Genomic DNA, 26,011 nt, shown 5'->3' on the forward strand with positions numbered 1-26,011 from the left:
TTTTCCTCAAAATGATCAATGTTGCGGTTTGATGGTTCATTTTATAGCTATGGAGTTCCTTTAACACCCTGTGTTCACAGATTCTTCGAAAACATCACACTGTTGCCAAAAATTACAAAAAAAGGCTTTAGTTCCTTACTGCAAAATGAAGAATCTGGGGAAGCTCATTTTGCAATTAGAAACTATAGATTGTTTTAGCACTGACTGCATAAGGAAGACGACCCTGGTGTCGCTATTACACACTGGAGGGTTAACCCTAACAGAGAAAACACCCCTTCCTATTTTGGGGGTATTTTTGGACGGGAAACTCGAATTCCTAGCGAATTTGGTAGAATATCTTTCCGCAGGGACAATGCACCTCCTCCCTTCCTCGTATGATGGGAGGCAGGGGTGTTTTCTCTCAGGCGCGCCACGCCAGCTTTGAACGGTCATAACTTTTGAACCATTTGTTTCCCCAAGTTGAACTATAGCTCGTTTTAAAGCTTGAATCAAGGGATTTCAATTGAACTGGTTTTTGTAGTGATTTCTGCGTTTTCTGCTTGAGAAAAACTCGAAAAACTGAATTTTTTGGGCTTAAAAATCAAAAAATGATTTTTTTCACATTGAAAAATTACCAAAAACAGACTTTAATATACATAAAATGAAAGGTCTTGTTGAGAGCTTTCATTTGAGCCCAAGATCACGTTGATTCGTTGTTTCGTTCAAAAGTTATGGCGGTCTGTGTGTTTGACCTTTGACCCCCTCCCCCTCGCCACTTGGAGGGCTAGACGGGAAATAGTCCAGGCGCCTGGTAAGTCTACCTGGAATTTTGGGTACACAGCGATTTTTTTGGCTCACACTACGTTTTTTGGGTCGCTGAATCCGAATCTGAAGTTTCCTACCGCGTATCTGGTGAGCATTTTCCGCCATTTTGAAAAAATGGCCTAAAAAGGCCTTTTTTTGCGGTTTTTTTTATGCAGCGGCTACGCATGAGAAAAAATCCCGGATTTAGCTAATGTTTTGAATAGCTGACAAAATTTGGAAGAAAATGGTATATGGATATGCTAGGTTTGCTCAAAAATTGAGGAACCTCGGATCTCGGAACTTTGGAACGCTTCGGAACTTAGCTGACCGCGGCGAGCCGGATCACGCGTTAACGGGTGCGCCGCGAAAACGTGCATGGGCGCGATGTTCACGATGCTTTATCTTCCTCAATTTTTAAGCAAACCTAGCATATGTATACACCATTTTCTTCCAAATTTTGTCAGCTATTCGAAACATTAGCTAAATCCGGGATTTTTTCTCATGCATAGCCGCTACATAAAAAAAAAACCGCAAAAAAAGGCCTTTTAAGGCCATTTTTTCAAAACAGCGGAAAATGCTCACCAGATACGCGGTAGGAAACTTCAGATTCGGATTCAGCGACCCAAAAAACATAAATTAAGCCAAACAAATCGCTGTGTACCCAAAATTCTAGGTAGCCTCATTTTTAGCTACTAGGCGCCTGGACTAGAAGGTCACCGGATTTAGGCCTCTCCGATGATCCGTTATGATTCCTGAAAATATGGATGTAAAATCTCTTGCGGCCATTTCCTATGGAAAATGGGACAGCCTCTTTGACCCGAGGGGCGGATGTTTAACTCTTTCCACTTGAGTCGAACCCAAACTTGATCCAACTGCGATTTGACTAGGTGAGGGTTGACAGTATTCTCTCACAGATCTACCTTTGTATAATTCTTCAACAATACTCTAAACTCTTGAAATCACTGGAAATCTGTCTAGCTGCATCTTACATTTCTATCTTGCATTGCCTAATTCTCTCTCAAGTTTTGTTTTTTTTTAAAAGGATGTGAAGTACCCAACGCAAACAAATTGTCCATGAATACCCTGAGTTAAGAGGAGCATGTACTAAAAAAATTCAAAATTCAGTGTGTCTTGGTTTTTGGCTTCAAAAATAAAACATTAGAAAATTAGAAATAAATTTATTATGGGCTACTACAGCTACTTTAGTTGCTTTGTGCTGTTATAACTACTACAGCTGCTATATACTGCTGTGGCTAATTTATAATGGGCTGATCCGATTCAATTTGTGCAGTTTTGTAGGAGGTCTCCTCTTGATTGGGTCAAACTCATAATGAATAGTCTTTTGCTGATTGAGGTGCTACTTTATTAATATTTAGTGGAACCTGACAACTGATCACAACGCCTAAAATAAGATGCGTATTTATTTTTTTTTGGGGGGGGGGGAGGGGGAGAAAAATAAAATAAATGTTGAATAACCTACTTGTTTTAATCAAATCAATGATTTTTGCAAGAGTGCTTTGAAGCAGTGCCTTCCACTGTGGACCTGCCACATCATCTTTGCAGAACTTGTCCGTACACAGACTGCGTAAAGTGTGTAGGGCAGCAACTGTCACAGGGTGAGAGTATAAGTTGACAGCATCGCCTCTAGTTTTTCCTGCTATCTCTTTCAGCACACTGGTCGTAAAAAATAAAAGAGTTGGTAGAACAGACACAGCACCTGAAATAAGATGGAAAATCTAAGTGGTTTAGTCAACTCTTTGTAAAACAACTATCATCAGGAGGGAAGTTTTGCGCACATTTGGAAAGGTATTTTGTTAGAGTGAAACTGTATTCCCCCAACTTAACCAAGTTTCCTAAGAGCTGCATGTCGAAGGACACAGAAACTGAGGATTAAGGACTAATTTTGTCTGATACTAATCTCTTCTTCTCTTTCCTTTGCTTTAATTATATGATACATAACGGTAAGGAGGCTTTGGTAGGCCTTCAAACGTTTTGAACCCTTTTTCGCCTGAATGCGCCTGGCGTAGCTACCCTGAGATGGATAAACCCCCTGGACTTATCCATACCATACCCCGGATAAATCCATCGAAAAATACCCCCTAAAACCTGAAATTTCGTCTATAATGCTGTGACGTCACGCGAGAGGATTGAACCTATTTGGCGCGGTGCGCGTGAACAACCTCGTATCCCCGATGCATTAGTATAGGAAGAAACAACTTTTCTTGTTTTTAGGCTTCAGCGGCATTTTTTTCTAAATTTGATTTTTCAGGCATGTAAAGATGTTTCTTAGCTTCATTCTTGCAGAGTTTGAAGGAAATAGCTCCGACAGTTTTTTCGTAAAGTGTTGATGAAATCTCGGTACAGTAGCTTTATACATATATTTAATAAGTAACTTTCACTTCTGTATTTTATTGAATTTTTATATACTAATAAATAAATCTAAAAAAAAAGTATTTCACAAAGTTTTTCTGACGAAATCAATTAAACTTTACATTTCACAGTACTTTCAGGTTTTAACTGATACCAAACAACCTGAAACAGCTGAATTTTGTGAGACTCACCTTGAGGTGAACACAACCTTGGAATTTTTTCTATGATTTGTAGAACACTTGTCATCAGCATGGAAAAAAGTCCAGATGGAGGCTGTGCTGGTTTAATAGAATTAGACAAAATTGGAACAAAATTCAAGGCAGGAAGTTGCTTGGCCAATAAACATGAACAGACTTCCAAGACTGCAAAAACTAAGCTTTTTCCAGGCTGCAGCTCTCCCGATTCACTTCCCTCGCCAAACGAATCGGGGTTGTAACATTTTTCGACTGATTCTGAGGGGAAAAAAGTTCAAGGTTAATGTTAAAAATCACACAAGTAATAAAGTATAATACCTTAATGTGCAACAGATATAAGTAAAATTTTTCACTCAGTTATTATTAACCTACGCAGTAATTTAATTCAGAGTTTGCTATGACAAGGCGTTATGAGTCAGTTAGGCAAAGGAGGGGCTGGCCTGCAAATAGTGTTCCTACTGTTTCTGATACAAGGAAAAAATCACCACGGTGAAATCTCTCAAAAATAAATCCTTGGAGAAAAATAAGGCTTATTTTTGCGAGGACATTAAAAACGCTTTCAAAAAGAACTGCTAGCGACCGAAAACATACACGTTACGCAAAGGAGTTCTGCGACAGCTTATAGTGCATTGAGTAATGGACTGAATTTCAACAAAATTGTGAGTCTCAATTCCCAAAAAATGACCTAATTGACATTACCCGGTCATCTGATGATGCTGAGTTTAGCAACACATGTATTGTATAATAAAATGATTCGATTGAGACGGACTGAGCAGGATGTCAAATTTTCGGCAATACAGATGTTCAACGCACTGCCTTGGAGTGTGAAGCTACACTTTCGAAATGCTGATCTAACGTCGTTCTTTATGGGGCTGCGTGCTTTCTTATTCGAAAAAGCCTTCTATAATCTTCACGAACTTGTAGGCTAGTAAAATTTAACACTTGTACTTTATGTATATCGCTGTAACTGTTCACCATGTACCGAATATGACGTGTGCCATTACCTCAGCCAGAGGCTCAATTGTACAAATTATGAAATAAATAAATAAATAAATACAAAGAATCGAGCTTTATCAATGTGTGGAGGGTGCATTCATGTTTGTTGCAAGTCAGTTTTAACCAAGGTGGCCAGGTTACGTCTTTAAATGTGGGTATTTAAAACGGGTTTAAATGGGGGAGACTGCTAATTTTCAGCACAATCTGGCAACAATGGTTCTAAACATCTGATCTACAGGGTGAACCATCACATCTCACATCACCAGCACCGACATCACACCTTTAGCTTTTGAGCAATCGGAGATAGAGACTTAAAATTTTTCCAGTGCTTATTGGTCAAAGTAAACAACTTTAGGAACACTTCAAGCTATTAAGGGGCTTACTCTGGAAAGCGATGGGAGTCCTAAAGGTTATAGCAATGATGAGAGACTTTTCCATCACCCCGTATGCAAATGTCGGATGATGACACTTAGAAGCTCCTAAATCAACAGACTTAAGAGCCATTCAAAACTTTCAAGCAGTCTCATTGCCGTTGGTGCTCGATTATATTCTTCATGGAACAAGGTTTCCAATCCATTTTCTATGTGTCAATATTTAAACTTTAAAATGCAGCTTTTTTTAAACCAATTTTTGAACTATCATTAAGGGGCAAATCAAAAAGCATGAAGTACTGAAAATATTTTTGAGCGAAGATATTTTTTGAATTTTTGGCACACATTTAGTGGCATGTACTGCACTGTAAAATCAAAATTACAGCTGCTTGTACTTATGCAAGTTGATCAAGATTTTTCATGAAAATTTTACCATATTTCAGGATTATTTGTAAAGGTTTTCTTTGTCTTATAAGCTTTTATTACAGCTACTTGTACTTATGCAAGTTGATCAAGACTTTTCATGAAAATTTCACCATATTTCAGGATTCTTAGACTTTTATATATATATTTCTTAGGGGATATTATTTCACCCCGGTAGCTAATTTGACTACTTCCTTCACATATGCTGCCAGGATTGAAAATCACCTGAGCTTTTACCTTTCACCTATCAATTTTTCAGATAGTCAAATTTTCCAAAAAATGCCCTCTTCAAGTTCCAAAATGTGGGTTCTTGGAAAATTCAATTATCAGCAAATTGGTAGGGGGTGAAAAGAAATTGAAGTTATTTTTAGATACAGCAGCATAGAACACATGAAAAAGACCCATTAAAGTTGAGTAAAATAATTTTCTCGTCCTTTTAGGCGCAAAACAAGGAGACTAGTTTTACATGGGGGATGGATGGATTATGCTATTTGATGAGACAACCTTATCATACACGGTGTGGAAAATGTTTTCGGGCATACGATTCATGGAATCTTGTGTAAGTTTGGCTGCTGACTCCGAAAACGACCTTGGTTTTTCCCTAACATGCACCAATCACTGAAATTTCATCAAATAAGTCCTTTTTTCAGGAGAATCTCGATTTCCTAGGATTTCGGTGAGTGTAAAGAAAAATTCATGGAAATAACTACAAAAAGTTACTCAAGGTTAGAAAGGAAAAAATAGTAAGTCATTTTCATCATAAAAATTGATAAAACAAAAACAGAAAAAGAAAAAGAAGAAAATATTCTACGAGGGGCGTTCAAAAATTAAGTTCGCACTCCCTCTAAGATGCACAAAAATGGACCAAATTTAACCAACTTGGGCTAAAAATCTATGATAGGATTTATTGAGTCTAGAAATCAAAGATTTCAAGCAATTAGATAGTATGCGACCGCACGCAAGACGCAGATTCGCGCCGCGCCGCGATTGTCTCTAGTCATCTTGGCCAGATTTGTAGTAGCCCATTAAACAGGAGAGCTTTTACTTTAAAATTTTCACAATATATGACCATTGAAAAAATAAAAATAAAAAAAGCTATGATTACAGAGCATACCTTATTTCTCTACGTAGCCACTACCTCCACTACCTTTAGTGATGGCCTCACGCGGACGACCCGAACATTACAAATCATAGATTTCCACACGACCTGTTTCAAACTGATCGACCCACTTCTGTACCATTTGTACATTCATACACTTTTTACCACACACAGAGACCAATTCGCACTGAATATCACTGCCAATTTTACCTTCCTCACAAAAAATCTGATCACAGCTCGAATTTCACAATCCTGGTAATTTGGAAGCAGTAATTCCATGGTGAACATGAAATGAAAACGATTTCTATAATACTTATTGTTTTTTGGATCCCACGGTCCAGGGTGGTTTCCAAAATCTATGCGCAGACACCACAATCCTCAGAGAGATTTTAAATTTTAAATTGAAAGTAAGGTAACGATCTCTGGATAATATTGGTTTAGCATTTTGATTAGAGGTTCAAAATTAAATAAATCACTTTCTTATCGTTTTTTCTGTAAGTGCAACCGTTTTAGTGTAAAATTCGAAAACCCGTATTTTTCCGGAAATTTGGCACAAATTCTCGTTCAGTCCGGGAGAAATACGGGAGAAAGAGGGCTAACTCGGAACAAATTGCGTGATAGACTTTTCCTACAAGAATACCATCATTGGATCGCCTGAATAACACAAAACAAACAAAACGTTTTCCACGGCTCCACCGCGGAACTCCCCTTAAAATGCCTAAAATGCAAAAAGGCGGCTGTGTTTAGATTATCAAGCATGAAGGTCATTTAAAATGTGCATCTCTTGTGGTATGAGGTGTCATTTCCTATGTCTTTTTAGTCGTAAATTTCAAATATAGTTTCAAAAAAAAGCCCCTGGTCGAACGGGGTGCATCAAATCCAGGATGGCGGCCAACTTTGAATGGCGGGAGGGTAACTTATAAAGTTTGATTAGTGTATTACATTTTAAATTGAAAGTAAGGTAACGATCTCTGGATAATATTGGTTTAGAATTTTGATTGGAGGTTCAAAATTAAATTGTCTCTTATAAGACCTCATCTATGATCCGATGAATGACACCTGGTCAGGAGGCGTAAAACTGGCAATCCAGGCCGAATCCGCAGGTCACTAGGGTTTAAGATGCCGCAATGTTTTTGGTGAATTTAGATGATTTCGGCCGTAAATTTACAACAGTAAATGCCCCATAATCGTACAGGGTCTCCCGATTATGGGATAAAAGGATGACTTCTAAATGTAAAGGACAGAACAGAAAATTTCAAAGTGTGATAGTAGAAAATCTTTGAAATAAATCTAACAGTTTTCTTACATGTTCGCAATTAATATTACTCCTCAATAAGAGCTGAAATCGAGGATGGTGACTATCTCCATTTGAAGAATTAATAAAACAACACTAAAAAATAAATGTACGATTCAAAGAGAGACTCCCAAGTAGCATGGATTGCAATTTCATTGCAATTGGATTGTGAGTGATTTGCAATTTTTGCTTGTTTGCTATACGTCATTTGAAGGCGCTTAAAAAGTTGCAATTTGTATTGCAATAAGTTTGACAAGAAATGTAGGATTATGCTGTTGCCTAACCTTCTTTTTCAAGGCACTATAAGACTGGCAATTTCGGTGCAATCATGTTGTAACAAAATTCAAGCCATGTGCCTGAGCATCCAATACTTAGTTGTTTTTAAAGTTTTTTCGACTTAAATGTCTTCACCTAACCCATTTAGCCCAACATATTTTGAAAATATTGTACCTTCTATCAAAATATTTTCATGGCAATATTGTAATTAGATATTTCAAATATTTTTAAAACATTTTAAGGAATATTTTGAAATTGTTTACAAAAAAATATTTTTAAATAATTCAAATATTATTGCGCTGTAAACTGCATCATTAAAAATATTCCTTAGAAAGTTTTGAAAATATTTTTAAAAATATTTTGAAAATATTTTTAAGTTCTCAAGTTAGTATGTGGTGTAATTTACACGATGTAAATTTAGTGTGAGTACCTATTACGTGATATCGAAAAAAAGACAGACAAAAAAAATCTGAAAAAAAATAAATAACACGAAAAAAAAATAAATAATAGGAATGAAAGAAGCATGAGAAAAACGGCGTTAATCAAATCTATGATGAATGTTGAGCCACGCACTGACGCAATGCATGCGATAACCAGCCTTAACAGGCACCGTGATTTCAACCTGCTCATCATCAGCTCCCTGTAGGCTCAGTGGAAGGAGCTGCTACGCTATGGCATTCGGCGGGGTCGGGTTTCAAGCCCACTCAAGGGCCCGTCCGTTATTTTATGCTTGCTAAACGTCGTAGGACATTAGTAAAGCATGGAGTTGAATTATTATAATTTCCCGGCAAAATATAGGGTTGAAATTTAAAGAGTCGTCCATAGTGAAATTTCTTTGCAAAAAAAAATTTGCAACTTTTTTACAATGAGGGGGGTAGATGTTGTAAATAATTGCAATTGTTCTGTCAAGAAAGTTGAAATCATCTGGAAATTTTATTTCATTTAAATTGCAATTTTTTCGTTGCAAAATGCTACTTGGGCTGCTGAATGAGCGATATTTACATGCAATTGAGTTACCTATTACTAATAGAAAAAGAATGAAAAAAAGAAAACATTAATGATTCATACCACCGGATGATGTTCCTCAGTATTTTTTGAACAGTGGTGTTGTCAACTTTTGATTTTAAAGAAAATTGATTTTTTTTTTTTTTTTTTTTTTCGCCATGATTCTCGCGTGACCTGATTTGCTTTAATAACATTTTGAATAAAAAGAGTCTTGGTTCTCGGGGGGAATGAAAGGATTTTAAACGCGGATATTACTAACACGGAAATCGGACCCTTATTTTCGAAGATGTATAATAAAAGCATATTTTAAAATAAGATGTAATGCTAAAAGGAACTATGTTGCATGCAAACACCGATCAGATAATGCCTTTCAGCATTATACCTACACCTCCGGTTAACACTACTGCATTTTACAGGCAGTCATCGTGGATTTGAGATGCCCTGTTTGACCATTCATTTTCCGCTTAATTTTTACTTCACATTTTACCAAAATTACTCAGGGAATAATACTTCACTTCACTCATTACGACATTATTTAACTTCCTTCAGTCCTCCTACCTTTCAAACTTATCAGTCTTTTTAGAGTTTGGGCAGCCCGATTAACCAGGTGGTATTCATCACGTCATACTGGAAATCTACGACCCAAAATGACGATGAAACAACCAAGGCATGTATCGGTTTGCGATGTTGCAGAATTCTTGGAATTTTCAAATATTGCAAACAAGATACCCGGTTTGGGAATTTCGCCGTCGGTATTCTATAAGGAACCAATACCTCACTTGACTTATCACGCAAAGAAGTATGGTACTAGGACAAACTATCAGGGGGGAATGTGAGGGAATATGGGACAAACATACCCTCCTGCCGTTCAAAGTTGGCCGCCATCCTGGATTTGATGCACCCCGTTCGACCAGGGGCTTTTTTTTGAAACTATATTTGAAATTTACGACTAAAAAGACATAGGAAATGACACCTCATACCACAAGAGATGCACATTTTAAATTACCTTCATGCTTGATAATCTAAACACGGCCGCCTTTTTGCATTTTAGGCATTTTAAGAGGAGTTTTGGAGGAGTTTTCCGCGGTGGAGCCGTGGAAAACGTTTTGTTTGTTTTGTGTTATTCAGGCGATCCAATGATGGTATTCTTGTAGGAAAAGTCTATCACGCAATTTGTTCCGAGTTAGCCCTCTTTCTCCCGTATTTCTCCCGGACTGAACGAGAATTTGTGCCAAATTTCCGGAAAAATACGGGTTTTCGAATTTTACACTAAAACGGTTGCACTTACAGAAAAAACGATAAGAAAATGATTTGTTGGAAATTTAATTTCCAACACCTTTGATTCTATGCATTTTTATCGTGTTTGCCAATGTTGCCGAGTTATCGTCAAAAAACCTGGATTTTCCGCTAATTTTGACGTCAACGTCAATCCGGGAGGCCTAAACGTTGACGAAAAAATTCAGGAAAATTCAGGCGTTATTTCTAGACCATTTCGCAACCACTGTGCTATGTCCATTTTCAAAATAAAAAAAAAGCCCAAAAACGCTCCATCCTAACCCCCGTACCTGTTTCAACTCTGCCCGCACAAGCGGCGATTCCGTCCGGGCGCGGGGTAGCCAATTTGGGAGTTAGTGGAAACTCATGAGGCGAGCATTCAGAAGTATCCGCCAACTTCGTTATCATAGAATTTTCTATGTTATCATACTACTTTTAATCGCTATTATCTTACTATCATAACATCGCGAGTGTCCCCCTCACGGAGAAAGCCCCCAACATCGGCCGGACTACGTGCTAACGATTCAAATAAGAGTTGAGGTGGCGGGAGCAGTTCACGGCGTGGCACAAATCCGCGGCTGGCGTGCGGTCGCATCCTATCCGATTACTTCCAACTTTTGATTTTTAGACTCAGTATATCCTAACAAAGATTTTAAGCCCAAGTTTGTTAAAGAGGTTGTCCCATTTTCCATAGGAAATGGCCTCAAGAGCTTTTCCATCCATACTTTCAGGAATCATAACGTATCATCGGAGAAGCCTAAATCCGGTGTCATTTCTCGTCTAGGCTCCCAGGGGGAGGGGGTCAAAGGTCAAACGCTCCGACCGCTATAACTTTTGAACGAATCGTCGGATCGACTTGATCTTGGGCTCAAATGAAAACTCTTAACAAGACCTTTCATTTAATGTATAGTAGTGTCTATTTTTGGTAATTTTTCAACGTAAAAAAATCATTTTTTGATTTTTCAAGCCCAAAAAATTCAGTTTTTCGGGGTTTTCTAAAATTCGGAACGCATGAATAATTACAAAAACCAATGCAAATGAAATCCCTTGATTCAAGCTTTAAAACGAGCTATAGTTCAACTTGGGGAAACAATTGGTTCAAAAGTTATGACCGTTTAAAGCTGGCGTGGCGCGCTATTTTCGAAGCGCGCAGAGTGTATACTTGCGTGCCACCCCTTCCTACCTTTTCCCCCCGGTGACCACTTCAGCTGACGATGGATACAAAAAGGTCCAAAGTTCCCTCCACCTAAAGAATGACCAGTCATTAGTGTTAAGTTACTTTTATTTCTAACAAAAAGAGGGAAATAAAAATAAATTAAATGCTAATAAACGATAAGACGCTGGCATCCATTATTTTTTCGCCCACCCTCCATGATTCAATATTTGATGTAGCCAAATCAAGCCTCTCATCATTACGGTATCTGATTATTCCCGTGCAGGTAAATCTTGATGAGAGGGAAATAGATCGGGGAGAGGTGAGGGAGAGATATTCAGTAGTAAATGCACGTTCAAGTGCTGGTCGGCTAGTTGCGTACCACACCCTATGAATATCATCTACAGCTTTTGAGTGCATTTTGTGGTAAAAGAAGCTTGATCTGGCTATTAAATATTAAATCATGGAGGGGGGGCGAAAAAATAATGCATGCCAGCGTCTTATCGTTTATTAGCATTTAATTTATTTTGATTTCCCTTTTTTCGTTAGAAATAAAAGTGACTTAACACTAATGACTGGTCATTCTTTAGGTGGAAGGAGCTTTGAATCTTTCTGCATCCGTTATCAACTGAAGCAGGGCCCAGGGGGAAAGGTTGGGAGGGGTGGCACGCGAGTATACACTCCGCGCGCTTCGAAAATAGCGCGCCACGCCAACTCTGAATGGTCATAACTTTTGAACCATTCATTTCCCCAAGTTCAACGATAGCTCGTTTCAAAGCTTGAATCAAGGACTTTTATTTAAATCGGTTTTCATGCGTTTCGAATTTGAGAAAACGCTTGAAAAATCAAAAAATGATTTTTTTACGTTGAAAAATTACCAAAAATAGACACTACTATACATCAAATGAAAGGTTTTGTTAAGAGCTTTCATTTGAGCCCAAGATCAAGTTGATCCGACGATTCGTTCAAAAGTTATGGCGGTTGGAGCGTTTGACCTTTGACCCCCTCCCCCTGGGGGGCTAGACGAGAAATGACACCGGATTTAGGCTTCTCCGATGATACGTCATGATTCCTGAAAGTATGGATGGAAAAGCTCTTGAGGCCATTGCCTATGGAAAATGGGACAACCTCTTTGGTCCAATTTTGTGGATTTTAGAGGGGGTTCAAACTTACTTTTTGATCGCCCCTCGTAGTATAGATACAGACGAAATCAGACATAATTGTAAATCATTAGTCCTTTCTGTACACCTTAGCACTATTTGCATTTAAAAAAAGCATCTGAATTAATTTAAATGTATTCATAATAGTGAATATTTGACCATTCACTTTCAAAATTTACTATAATCACAGCTCTGGTGAGTCAATACCTTTGATCTTGGATTGTTTTTCTTGATCTAGATTTTCTTGAGCAGCATGAACACTTTGTTTTATTACAGCTATTACTAATTTTTGTGTTGGTTCTTCATATCTAGACAATAGTAACCTAAAAATGGAAAGGAACAAGGGATTAAGATTAAAATTTGTATAATAAAGAGACAAGATTGGAAAGAGGTTGCTCAAAGTTCAAAAATGCTCAGGGTAAAAATAAGAGCCATAATTCAAACCATAGGCTGCACAGGTACCAGAGCCTTGAGTAACAGGATAGAGGTAGCTAAAGTAACTTGATAGAGAGTATGGACATCTCGCCCCTCCACTTTCCATGGGAGACCTTAGGACCCAAAAAAGGCCAGGGGGCTTAGGGGGGGGGGGGGGGCTTTGCTTTGGTTTTTGATGATAGGGGAGCCGGTAATGGCCAACTTTTGATAGTCACCAACTGCACATGCTGCCAACCAAACTGTGTCAAAGATCATTTTTCTCGAGAATAGCACATGATTAACCATAAAACAAACTAAATACGTCGTAATAATGCATTTGAGTTAAGTTCTTATAGCAATATGCAAATAAAAATAAATTTTAAGCCATTGTGTTTTTACATTTATTAACAGCATCCGCCATTTTAGGGTCTTAAGAGTTCCATGAAGCTCAAGATGGAGGAAAGCCATAGTCACAAGGCGATACTCTCTCTATCAAGCTACTCTAGATGTAGCCTGTGATTGACTAACGGTTCCTGTTAGTTCTTTCATCAACTGCTTTGTGCCTAAATTTTTAGCAGTAAAAGATTTCTCATAGATTGTGAGATCTTTTCACATTTTACTGCTGCCATCACACAACTCTCAGGCATCAGAATGGGCAGAGCTGGGAACTTTTTAGTGGGAGGGAGCAGATGGGCACTAAGTCAAGGGGGATCTGAGGGGAACTAAAAGATACCCCACCTGCAGGGGGGGTTTGTGGGACTCCTCTTTCTCTGAAGAAGGGTTCGGAGGATTGATGTAGTTCCAAAGAGGGAATCTATGGGACCTCCCCCAAAATTTTTTGGAAAACTCAAGTCATCCAAGGAGTAATTTTCAGATGTTCTCCCCAAAAACAGATCAAATTTTAATCTCACAGATGAAAGATATGTCATGCAATTACTAATCACAACCCGAGAAAGTGCAGAGATTTTGGCGGCACCCACAAAAGTTGTCCGACGTTGAAAATATAGATATACTGAAGTTTGTTTGATTGCGGTTTTACCATATTGATTCCTGCAATATTATGGTTATCTGGGTAGAGAAAATGTCGGTTAGGAATTCCAGATTGCAAGTAGCACTCAACAAGAAAAATTTGGAAAAACTTCCTCTTGTAATAATTACAGCTCTTATCTTAACTTTAAAAATTCTTCCAAATTTAGGAACACTTATTTTTACGTTGGAGGGATTTTTAAACTATTTAATACGAAAAAGAAGGAAGTTTTTCTACAACATCCTTTACAAATTTAGTTAAAAAGCTTTCTGAGCCCTAACAGAGTAGGAAAATTATAAATTAGTGGAAAAGAGGCACTCACCTTAAGAAAACATTACACAATTCAATTGATAAGGAAGCATCACTCATTAACATTTGACGAGGTGCTGGGCAGTTTAAAATTGTGTACAGAGAGTGTAAACAAGATAATACATTTTCTTCGGATTCAGAGAGCCTAGGACTGCATAACGCTTCTATACTAATTCCTACAAAATCAAGGTCATAATGAAATAAGTTACAGCCCTGCAGTTAAGTGTGAAAAAGGAAACTAATGATGAAACTACATAATCATATATCTCCTTCCCCAAAGTTACACATATCCACTTATATTCTATTTTGCCTCTACGTAGTTACGAGAGTTGTTCAACGAACCACTAGACAAGGTACAAAGTTTAGCATTTTACTCTATATAGCTGCTGTTACCATTCACTCTGCTTCCCCTGGATAAAAAAAATTGGCCGAAGCCATTTTGTCGCATGACGTCACAGCAGGGCCACCGTGTGTTCTGTGTTGCGTGCCTCGATCGCGTTCGATCTTTAAACTGTGTGCCTACCTCGCGAACTTTTCCATCCCCTTACTCCTTTCACGTACAAAGTGTTGGTCTGCCTGCACCTAAGTATCTCCTCAAATCTGTCTTCCATTTTTGACTGTATGTTTATGTTCCATCTTATAGGTCATTCGCCTCATTGGTCGTATGTTTATTTGACTTCCTCTCTTTTTTCTTACTCCTTTATTTTCGATCAATTTTCGTGAGACTCTGTATAAAGGGGTTCTTTTTGACGAGAAGCTCGAATTTTTGGTCAGATTTTCAAAATTTCAAAATCCAAGATGGCGGCCGTGGTTTAAAATGCTGTGTCGCCTCTTGTTCGATGGATTTTTATGAAACTCGGAATTAGGGGGTATTTTCAACGGGAAACTCAAATTTTTAATCAGATTTTCAACATTTAAGATGTCGGATGTTGACTAAATTGCTGTCTCGGCTACTGCTCCATCAATTTTTGTAACACTCGGTGTGAGGAGATATTTTTTGACAAGACACTCGAATTTTTTAAAATCCCGAAATCTGAGATGGCGACCAAGGCTTAAAATTCTTTCTCTGCTCCAGCATCACGAATTTTTGTGCAATTCGATGAAAAAAAAGATGTTGTCTTTTCATTAAAGTTAAAAGCTATGAGGGGCGGCTTGCTGAGTGAGTCGCAAGTTCATCGCAAAGCGAGGGGCTCGGGTTCCAGGGGCACTCCCCGGTTAGGCAAGACACCTTGCAAAGCGAGCTAATCACTGCTACTTCTGATATACGTATCTCCTTCAAAAGCTCACATAGAATAAAATATGTACAACAAAAATTACCGGAAGTAACTCCCAACAAAGATGTTGACTTTTTCCATGCATGAATTAAAATTTCTCGCTCAAAGAGAAAACAATCTAACTGAGTTAAATCATACACTGAACGTTGCCGTAACAGTCTTTGCAGCATGTGAATATGACAACTTCAATATCGGTGATTTAGCTCAGCTGTTGTACATTGTTCACACTTTGAAAATCACAGGTTGGGGAAGGAACACTGCTTGATTGATAAGTCTACCCAAACCATTGTAGTGCGCGATTGGATTGCAGGAGACTCTTGTTTTCCTTGTGAGCAGGAAATTCACATTCTTGATATCCAATGCTAAATAAAAACATTAATACCTTGGTTGGGAGCTGATTTCAGTAATTTGCATTTTGCAAATCGTTCTCTACGTGCTTATTAAAGAAAATACATCAAAATGTCTCAATTCGAACCTTGCTGAGCGGTCCATTGTGCAGGATTTTGGAAAGCAAAAAACTGTCAACCTATCCGTTTGGAGTTCTATTAGTTTTTTTTCATTCAGTTTTTGGAATATTTTTGTTCTTTTTAAGGATTCAAATTTTAACTGCAGAAAAGATTATTGTGTTTAAAGGTTAACATAAAAAAATGTGTCTCATTAGCAATAAACAAACCATTTTAGTATACTCAAACAATTCAATGATGCTTCATAGTGCATAATCTTCCAAATTCCAAGAATTCGGCTTAGATTTGCGGTGACATTCAACTTACCAAATAATAAAATGAAAACATCCATACTGCTCGACTTAAAATCATTATTGCTGACATTGAATTCTACTGAGTTCAGCCACAGCGCAGCAGCGTGAAGGATGGGTGGCCAAGATGCTGAATAATGTGTTTTGCAGCTTTCCATTGTGTCTGTTGTGTAGAAAGCTCCTCCTTCATGAGGTAATTGGCTTGAAAATTCTAAGATCATGGTAACAGAGAGTAAAAATTTCAGAATGATGAAAAAGAATGTAATTTGAACAGAACTCATCAAAAAAGAGCCGAAATACCTGACATTTTCTATCTGATAACTTTTTTTTATGAGTAATACAAAGCTGTGAGCAGGTCTAGCAATCCTGCGGACCCCAGCTGGTAGCCCCTGCCTCAAAGGGAGTGAGTAGACACGGCTCTTAGCTGTGGTGAAAGCAACATGGCAATGAGAGGCAACTCCGAAATCAAACCCTGGCCCTCCAGGTTGGGGGTTGGGTAGAGTGGAACTTATTTTCTTAGATCGTCAAAACCAAATGTTGCACGGTCTTAAATGGTTCTATGTGATAAAAAAACACGGTAGCCAAAAGGATTTTGAGAAAAAATTTTTTTAACCTGGAGCGCACAGAGCCTGAACATCGGAAAAAATTTTTGCGGAATTCAAGTATATTTGACGTTTCCGACGGGATTGCGGGCACCGCACAACGAGGAATTCATAACATTTTTTTCCGAATTATTTTTGCAGACACCCTGTACTGACAGTGGAGGTCCGAAACAATTTAAGAAGCTAGTATTGAAAGAAAGAAACGGATAAATTTAGGTATTTTTAAAGTTTTCGCTTCACTCTAGGGCGTCTGGCTACAACAATAAAAAATATAAGGGTCTTTGAAAAATTGCCGTTCCGTTCTGATGTAGAGCATATATTCGCTTGGCACTTACAAGAGTCGCTGATGTCATATGTAACAGGATGCCAAAGAAATTTCACGCACGAAAAATTGGCCAAATTCAGATATATTTGATGACGTCTCTGATGCGATTGTGGGCACCGCACGACGAGGAATGCATAACATAGGAACAAAGTAGAATTTATTATTGCATGAAGATGGAATGAACTAACTTTTAGCAAAGTTTTCGACCTCCACTGTCACTACAAGTTCATACCGTTTGTATGGAATAAAAAATTTTACTTGGTTCCTACGTTTTACATTCTTCGTCCTGCAATACTCGAAATGGCAGCAAAAACGTAAAAAATACCTCAAATTTATGTATAAAATAAAATACCCTCTAAGACTTTTAAGACTTTAGGGCGTCTAGCGACAACAATTAAAAATGTAAGGGTCTTAGAAAAATTGCCGTTCCTTAGTGAAGTACAACATATATTTGCTTGCACTTATAAGAGTCGCCGATGTCATAACAGGGGCGAAAAAAATTTCTCACACGAAAAATTGGCCGAATTCAGGTATACTTGACGTTCCCGATACGATTGCGAGCACCGCACAACGAGGAATGCAGAACATAGGAACGAAGTAGAATTTATTATTGCATGAAGATGGAATGAACTAACTTTTAGCAAAGTTTTTGACCTCCACTGTCACTACAGAGTGTCTATTAAATTTTAATAGCGAAAGACCGGTCAAAAAGGAGGTATTTTTCACGATTTTTGTACATCTGAAGACACCGTGCGACAAACAATCAAACATCTATGGATCTTTTGAAAGCCCTTCCATACTGGTGGTATGGACTTGCTTTTCACCAATTTTCGAACTTCCAGTGTCATTACGGGATGTCTAATAAATTTCGCCATTGAAGAAACGGACGAATTGAGGTATTTTTGACGTTTTCGAAGTGATTGTGGGCACCGCACAATGAGGAATGTAAGACATGGGAACCAAGTAGACTTTTTTATTCCTTGCGGAGGGTATGAACTTACTTTGCACAAATTCTCGAACCTCCACTGCCACTACAAGGTGTTCAAAAAAATTCTCCAAAAACGGCCAATTTGAGGTATTTTTGACGTTTTTGCTGCCATTTCGGGTATCGTTGGACGAAGAATATAAGACGTAGGAACCAAGTAAAATTTTTTATTCCATACAGACGGTATGAACTTACTTTCCACAAATTTTCGGACCTTCATTGTCATTACAGGGCGTCCAATAAATTTTCGAACGCGAAAAAACGGTAAAAATTGGGTTTTCCACCATTATGGGCATAGCTTGGCAAAAAATAAAAGACCTAGGAGTTTTCTGACATTTGCCCTTCCATACTGATGGTATAGTCTTGCTTTCCACAAATTTTCGAATTTTCACTACCATTATAGGCTGCTCAAAAAGTTCATTAAACGTTAAAAAACGGCGAAATTTCGATTTTTAGAGCTGCCGAGCGGAGAGTTTGGGCATTACCGAGCGAAGTGAGAGTGACCTAAGAGAAAAACAAACATTTTCCCTCAATTTGCAAGGTATGTGCTAGGTTTGTACCAATTTTTGGACATCTCGCTTTAAATTCCGTGTTGCTGGCTAAAATATCAAAAATATATGGCGAAAATGCCCGAAAAACCGGTAAAATCTCGATGTTTAGGCTCTGTGCGCACTGGGTTGAAATTTTTTTTTTCTCAAAATCCTCTTGGCTGTGTGTAAGGTGTTTTTTTATCATATAGAACCACAGCGACCGCTATTCTTACATATAAGTCCTCATATGTAAAAAATCTTCAGTCACAACGTATTCTACCTCGTAAGTCGGGTGGCAGAGAGAATGGTGCAAAAAAGAAAGTAAGTGAAAAATAAACAAGCATAAAGTAAGATGAAAATTACGGCTAGATGTCGGAATACGATTCAGGGACATCCCGCTTACGAAGCGAGCACGCTATTGATTGACGATGGGGTGCTGTTTAGAAAGATCCGCTTCTGTCACCTATGTCTACCTTGTGCCGCTGGAAGCCGCCCGCACAGGCGGCTCCACTCGCATAGCGCACGCGTTTTTTCCGCATCTTTCGCGTTATTTTTCAGGGCTTTCCCAACCCCATTCGAAAAAACGAAAAAATACGGCATCTGTAAAATCATCTCTAGTATTTTCATGCGAAATTTCAACTCGAAATTCCGGTTACACTTGGGAAGCTCCCCTTGTAAGTATATTATTTCCTTGAAAAATTCCCCTGAAAGAGTACGTGTGGAAAATTAAGACTGGCTCCTCCTTAATGAGATAACTAGTTTGAAAATTCAGAGGTGAGTTTTGAAGGAAATATTTCTGCGCTCCTGTAAAATTGCAACAATTTTCTAACTTCATTGCAAACTTGGTCACTCCGATGCATTATTGTACCCTTTATTACATCACATTTCATTTCCGATTCCCAGCATTTTTATCCAAATGGTATGATAGATGTCATTTCATGGTAGTTTCCATGGTTTGTTTGTTTGTTTGTTTGTTTTTTTTTTTTCAAAAAAAATCTTGCACTGATGAAATATTTCCAAACGCAAAAATACTGTCAGCTGGCTGTCTATTAACTTTGCATTGTATTCTGGTTGCAAGAAAAATAGAAAGTGGAATGTCTTCAAAAGAAACCAGGCTCCAGTGAAAATTTGATTCTGATCAAAATGTACCTAATTACTTGCTTTGACATCTCCACCTTCACCTCGTTGAGGAACTTATCGCTACTTTTTTGTCCAAAATCCAATAAATCTGCATACCCCGTCTCTTGACCAAATGATCCAGGATAAGAGGTCTGTAATTTTATCTGTCACTTAGAAACAGATATCCTTTACAAGGAATAAAACTGCTAAAAACTATTCTCTTTTATTAACTTGGTAGATAGGATTCACACTTAGAGGATTGCAGGGCAAGCAAACCCATTTGGATACAACTAGAGGAGCCTGAAACAGCCTCACCCCTGTAACGGGGCGAATCTCCCTGTTCCAGCGCAAAACGCTGAGTCAGGTCTTTGGGGCCACAACAAGAGAACCGCGGAAAAAGATCCGCCGTCCCTACTTTAACGGTGCCTGATGGCCTGCAGTGGGAAGCCTGGATTCCGGCGTCATAAAGAAAAAATATAGGGAGGGAAAATTGAAACTGAGAGAGAGAGAGAGAGAGAGACCAAAAATTAGAAAAATCAAAGGGAAAGGGAATTTTTGCAAAGCTAGGTTTGATGCTGCTTAGACCGCGCATCACTACTTCGCTCTACTTCTTAAGAAGTCGAAAGCGTTCTCCCAAATTTACAGAGATGTATTTAATTAGAAAATTACGATGAGATTCGGCAACATTTTCCAGACATACAAATTAATCCTTACCAGTTTTCTAACTGTCTGACCAAAACTTGAGGGGGTTCACTGTAAGAATAAATAGTAAATATTCATCTCCAATAATTAAAACTAAACGCTTCAGAATTCTTGGGTCTGCGCTTACCTTATAAGAACCCAAAGAGAAATGCGAACTCACCCCGCTGCACCTCGACCGACGCACTGTTTTCTTTGCTTGACTGTCTGCTGGATCGGAAAATCCTCCCCCCCTCGAATTTCGGGTCTGGTTGGGAGGTCACCGATTTGCAACTCCAAAAAAAAACTACGTGCTCGAGTTTCGTTCACCATTGCAAAGATGAACATTAACACAAAAAATCTCAAATTTACATCACTGCCCTTGGCCTAATTTGGTTTGGCGATTCATACAATTGGAATTCCAATAAAAAAGGATTAAAGTTTAAAAAAAAATGCAAAATACTTAAAAATGATCAGATTCGCCGCAGCGCTCCCTGTTGGCGCGTCGCAGTATTCGAGCGGACGCCAAGTGTCGAAATATTATTTTTCCTCCTTTGCTCGCCGGCGTAAACGCGGCGATGCCAAGCCGGTGCGCTCTACAGCGGTGCCAAGCATGCGCACTCGCGACTTTCTTTTTGTTTCAATTTTTGAATTTACATTAGTAATTCTCTGACATTTCTACTATTCCTGTCACAAGGGCTTTTCTGACATACATATCATTCAACAGAGTTCAGGTAAATTATTTTTGATGCAGAATAAGTTTCTGCGTCAGACGCATACTCAGAAAACTTCATAGAACTAAACCTCTGTTTCCTAGCAGGCAGAGAGGGGCAAAAAATCTCAACTCTGTCCCTGTCACACAACTGAGGTTCCGCAATTCAAACGGCTGTAGGGTACTAACAACCGAAGCTAACTACTTAAACTTGACATTTTTAGAATGTATGGACCTTCTACTCTTCATTTCTTTAATTCTGTTTCTCGTACTAAGATTCCTGTCGTGCGGCGAGTAGGGCCGGATTTAGCTTTTTGCCGCCCCTGGGCAAGCCACATTTTGTCGCCCCTGGGTCTGCAATATTTCGCCACTACATTGTCAACAGTATCCCCCCCTCCCCGCACTCCCAACTTCCCACGCCATCAGTCTGATCTTGCCCCCCCCCCTCGTGCGCCACGTGGGCGCGTGCGCGTAGCTGCTTCAAAATGCGCCACGAATATATAAAATGGAATGGATGGATGAGGCAAAAATAAAATGTGAAGACGAAGTTGAAGCTAGTGTAGCTCAATGTATTACTTACAGTGTATTTTCGGAAGATCAGGCTCAAAGGTTTTTCTCCGGGTTTTCAGTTTAGCAAAGCTGTCAACCAGAGCATCAACGTCTAAATTGATTGTCAAGTCTGCCTCGATGTTAAAAATTGCCGTGTTGTTTAGTTTCCCTTGGGATCACTCCAACAAACGATCACCCTAGCGCTCGAGGCCGGACCTAGAGAGCGACAGCTTTGCCGCTCCCGTCAACTCCCTTCCTTCATACATTTTGTCGCTCATCTTTTCACTTCGCTCCGTCTCTGTCTCCATTTTTCTCTTATTTCTCGCTTTAACTTTCAATTAATCCAGTGCCAAAATTTGCCCATCGCCAAAATTTGCCCATCGCCAAAATTTGCCGCCCCACAAAATTTGCCGCTATGGGCATGCGCCCCAGTGCCCTATGGGTAAATCCGGCCCTGGCGGCGAGGCAGAGGGCTTGTCACAAGGTTTTCACCTCAACTCTGTCCGCCTACTTTATGCTTCATAGAGGCACCAGAGAGGCTGTTTGAAGAAAAAAAGTTGTTACTCAAGGTTATGCTCTAACTGCACTCAATATGTGCCACTGTTGCGAAAACCGACAAAATATTGTAAGGTATTCTTTATAAATTTGACCTTTAAAATCATCCTGAAACGGCTCAACTCTGTCCCTGCATCATTTATAGGCAAACTTCAACAAAATTCAACTATTTTTACATATTCAACGTACTACTTAGTCCTAATCAAGGAGTACGTTCTGTTTTGGCGGTAAACATAACTTCAAATTTTTTCTTCCACCAAAACATGCAGACTTTACGACTCTGCCTCCATTTTCTTAACTCAGTCTCCTAAGTGCAACATTTTATGACGGGACAGAGTTGAGGAAGTGGGACTTAATTGTGCTTGAAAAGTCTTGAGAGTCCTTATTGACAAAAATAGTTTATGCTGCCATTACCAACTGACTAACTAATTACCAAACTAAAACCCTCCATTTCTCTGAATTTTCAGAGAGGGAAAGAGGGGGAGATAAAGGGAGACATACAGACAAACTGATTGTTAGTGTGAGATCACTTATGCCTGTGTGTTTGTCTGTCTCTCCCCCTGTACCTCCCCGTCACTCCTCTCCCTGACCCCCTCTCCTCCCCCCGATATTCCCTTAAACACTCTCTCTGTCACATCAATCTCTCTACCTCACCCATTTTCTCTCAACTCTGCCCCCGTTTTGCTATGGATTAGTTTTGAAAGAAATACCTGTGAGTTTCTCTGGCGCAAAAACAGATTTTTGACAACTTATATTGATGTAACACCTAAAAAAAAGATATATGTGTTCAATACAAAAATCCACCGAGGTAATAGAGAAACGGGCAGGAAGAATTTTTGATAAATTTCAGTTTTCCTTCCCAAAATCTGCCGTTTTTTAGGGATAATTAATTTCCTGACAGTTTAAGGGCTTTTTTTATGAGAATTCATTGCAATTACAACACATTTCTGCAGAGTTGGCAAAAATTTGGGATGATAATTATACAAAATAAGGACAAAAAAGCAGAGGGAAAGAGTTGAGGTTTTATTCCGGTTTAAAATTTCTGCCTGCCCGGCAGAAGACAAAATATCTGTTTCTTATGGAAACCATTATTGATTCCAAGTGCCAAATTATGTGAAGTTTTAGAAAACACATCTGTCGAGGCATCTTTGAGAGTTCATTTTTTGAAAATTTCGAGCAGAAATTTTAGAAATAGCAGAGAATTACCCGCATGAGTTTGAACTTAAAAACAGGGGGAAAAATTAACCAATTCACCCCCCTCCCCCCCAAAAAAACTTCAGATTCTTCCAATTTTTATCGGTTGCAAAATGAATTTCTTCTTTGACTAGGTATCTGTGACTTGAGACGATAACTAAAATAAGAAAAATTGATATTACCATGCTAAAATGTTCCCGATACCACTCTTGTTACTGAGCTATTGCAGGTGTTTCATCATTAACTGATGACAGATTCTATGTCACAATGAATATGATATACATATCATATGTCTATGATATGTCCTTAATCTCGGTTCACTTTGCCTCATCATACTGTCTGGAGACAATGACTTGAAACGAAATATCTTGTGCATGCTTTTAGATAATCATTGATTACATCCTCCTCCCTTAAAAAAAAGCTGACCTAATCTTATTCTTGACTTGTTCTACGATATTGTTCATTTCACATTCACTGGCACAATTTTGTTCTTAATAGACACGAAGACATCTGCAGGCTGATTATTGAAATTGACAGACAAAGTGATAGACAACGAAGACAAAAGGGAAATAAAACGATCCTATTGGTGGAAGTGGGTAGTTGCAATGAACAAAACTAACAGCAACCCACAAGAGACCCTATAGTTAGTCCATCAAATTCTCTCTTGGTCTATAGGAATCACCAATTTCAACTAATAGAAATGCTCTATACTCCCTATGTCTTCTTTGTTCATAAAATTCAATAGTTAGCCCGCTGAGCATGCCAAAACTAAAATATTGAACTGAACACAGAATATTTAAATTGAAGAGAAATCTTCCTAGCATTCAAAAATAAAGATATTTTTTACCTGATGGAAGCGAAAGAAGAGCATAATCTTGCAGAGCAGCAAGCCAGTGCTGAGACAAACTTTTCAGCTCTGGTTGTACAAGACCTAACAGACTTTCCCCTCGACACTCAAAGCCCCCAAATTCATCATCACTGCCATTGCCACTAGGCAAAAACTGATTGTAAGACGATTTAGTTGAGTCCGCCGTGGAGTTGAAGGCATTTAGAGACACTATCCCGAAACTGGGGGCACTTCCATTGTTTACCATTGCGACTATATAAACCTGCAAAAACAAACCAAATCTGAATAAAGCTTATCACTAAGATAGATACCAGACGTTTGAATACAAAGTACACAAAGTGGACATTTTTCTTAGAGGATTTCCATTTTATCTGTTTCTTAGAATTGTTTCTCAGAATTTGTTTTGTCTCCTTCTGGCATAAGATTCAAACCATAAGATGTGAATTTTCACCGATCAAGATGGTAAACTAATCATCATAGAAACCTGCATACATCAGAGTAAATTTTCAACAAAAATACACACATTTTCCTGATGTATTACTACACAGCACAGTTAGAGAGTTTTCAGGAAACTTTTGTGGCTAAAGTAATTTTGACAAAAAAAAATCAACGCAGTGAAGGTAATTTCAACAAAATATTAGCCTGCAATATTCACGAATATCAGTATCCTCTTATTCATAATTACACAAAATTAGTGTACTTGCAGTCATTTTTACCTTTTCTTTCAAATCGAAGCACTTGCAGCTTTATCAGCAAAAACTATTCCTATTTGACTACCTAACTAACTAAACTTTTCAATTCCTTAGCAAGATACATTGCTTTCTTATCATGTTTGACTTTAGTGTCTCAACCGTTGAAAATACTGTCCGATCCTGTAAAGTTATCCAGTTCCTGAAGAGCACATACTTAGTAATCTGAGCCGTTCTTTTCAAGAATAGGCCTGGCACCTGATGTTGACACATTTCCGGAACAATGAAAACTCTGATTCGAATTATTGAATACAATACCCGCTTAGCCCGCATGTACCATATGGAGCATCTTTAACATTTGCTCTAGGGTTACACCAGTACTCACACTATCTGATGAGTAAATTGCCTATATGGCGTCTGATGGAGTATAGATTGTGTTTAACAGTATACATTGTTTACTCAAAAAAAATATTCACCCATTAGAGCACATTTTGAACGTTTGCATGACCATTTTACTGTAACACCTATCTTACTACATAAAGAAAATCATAAGAGCAACCTCGAGGATCGGTCAGGGAGTGCAGCCCCCTAGTTATTCATAATTTCTGATTTCAGGGAGAAAGCTGTGAGTGATATCAATCTTCTGAAGGAGGAGGCCAGGGCTGACCGGCTAGGCCCCTTTAAGGGGTCAAGGCACAGGCAGAAACTCTGCCATCCTGCTCCTGAACTCAATCTCATGATACACTCATCATATTTCCACGAGGCTCAGCAGCCGTCTATTATGTCAACAATAAGTTGTATCAACGACTGTGGCAAACACTACCAAGCACGGACTTTTGGAGCACGGTCATGCTTAGAGATTGGTAAATTTCGCCGCCGCGAAATTTTCAAAATGTGCTTAGGAATCTAAATACCAGACAAAAGCACCGATTATGACCCCCTGATCACGAAATTATAGAGCGAAATAACGCAGAATCGGCCATTTTCCAGATTTAACGCGAAATCGCGCGGAATATGCGAAATCATCCATACTTATCCGCGAAATCGGT

General features: G+C 38.7%; 1 protein-coding gene across 1 annotated transcript in view; it reads right to left on the reverse strand.

Annotated features, from left to right (window-relative positions):
• LOC109039674 (HEAT repeat-containing protein 5B) overlaps positions 1 to 26,011 on the reverse strand; it is a gene marked incomplete at its 5' end in the record, with an annotated part of 181,965 nt that overhangs the window by 32,865 nt on the left and 123,089 nt on the right. The window contains 6 exon segments of the mRNA XM_072296271.1: positions 2,264 to 2,500; positions 3,345 to 3,605; positions 12,607 to 12,722; positions 14,163 to 14,325; positions 16,194 to 16,388; positions 24,274 to 24,535. Coding sequence (XP_072152372.1) covers positions 2,264 to 2,500; positions 3,345 to 3,605; positions 12,607 to 12,722; positions 14,163 to 14,325; positions 16,194 to 16,388; positions 24,274 to 24,535 — 1,234 coding nt within the window.

This window comes from Bemisia tabaci, chromosome 2 (genome assembly GCF_918797505.1).
Source record: "Bemisia tabaci chromosome 2, PGI_BMITA_v3".
Lineage (NCBI taxonomy): Eukaryota > Metazoa > Arthropoda > Insecta > Hemiptera > Aleyrodidae > Bemisia > Bemisia tabaci.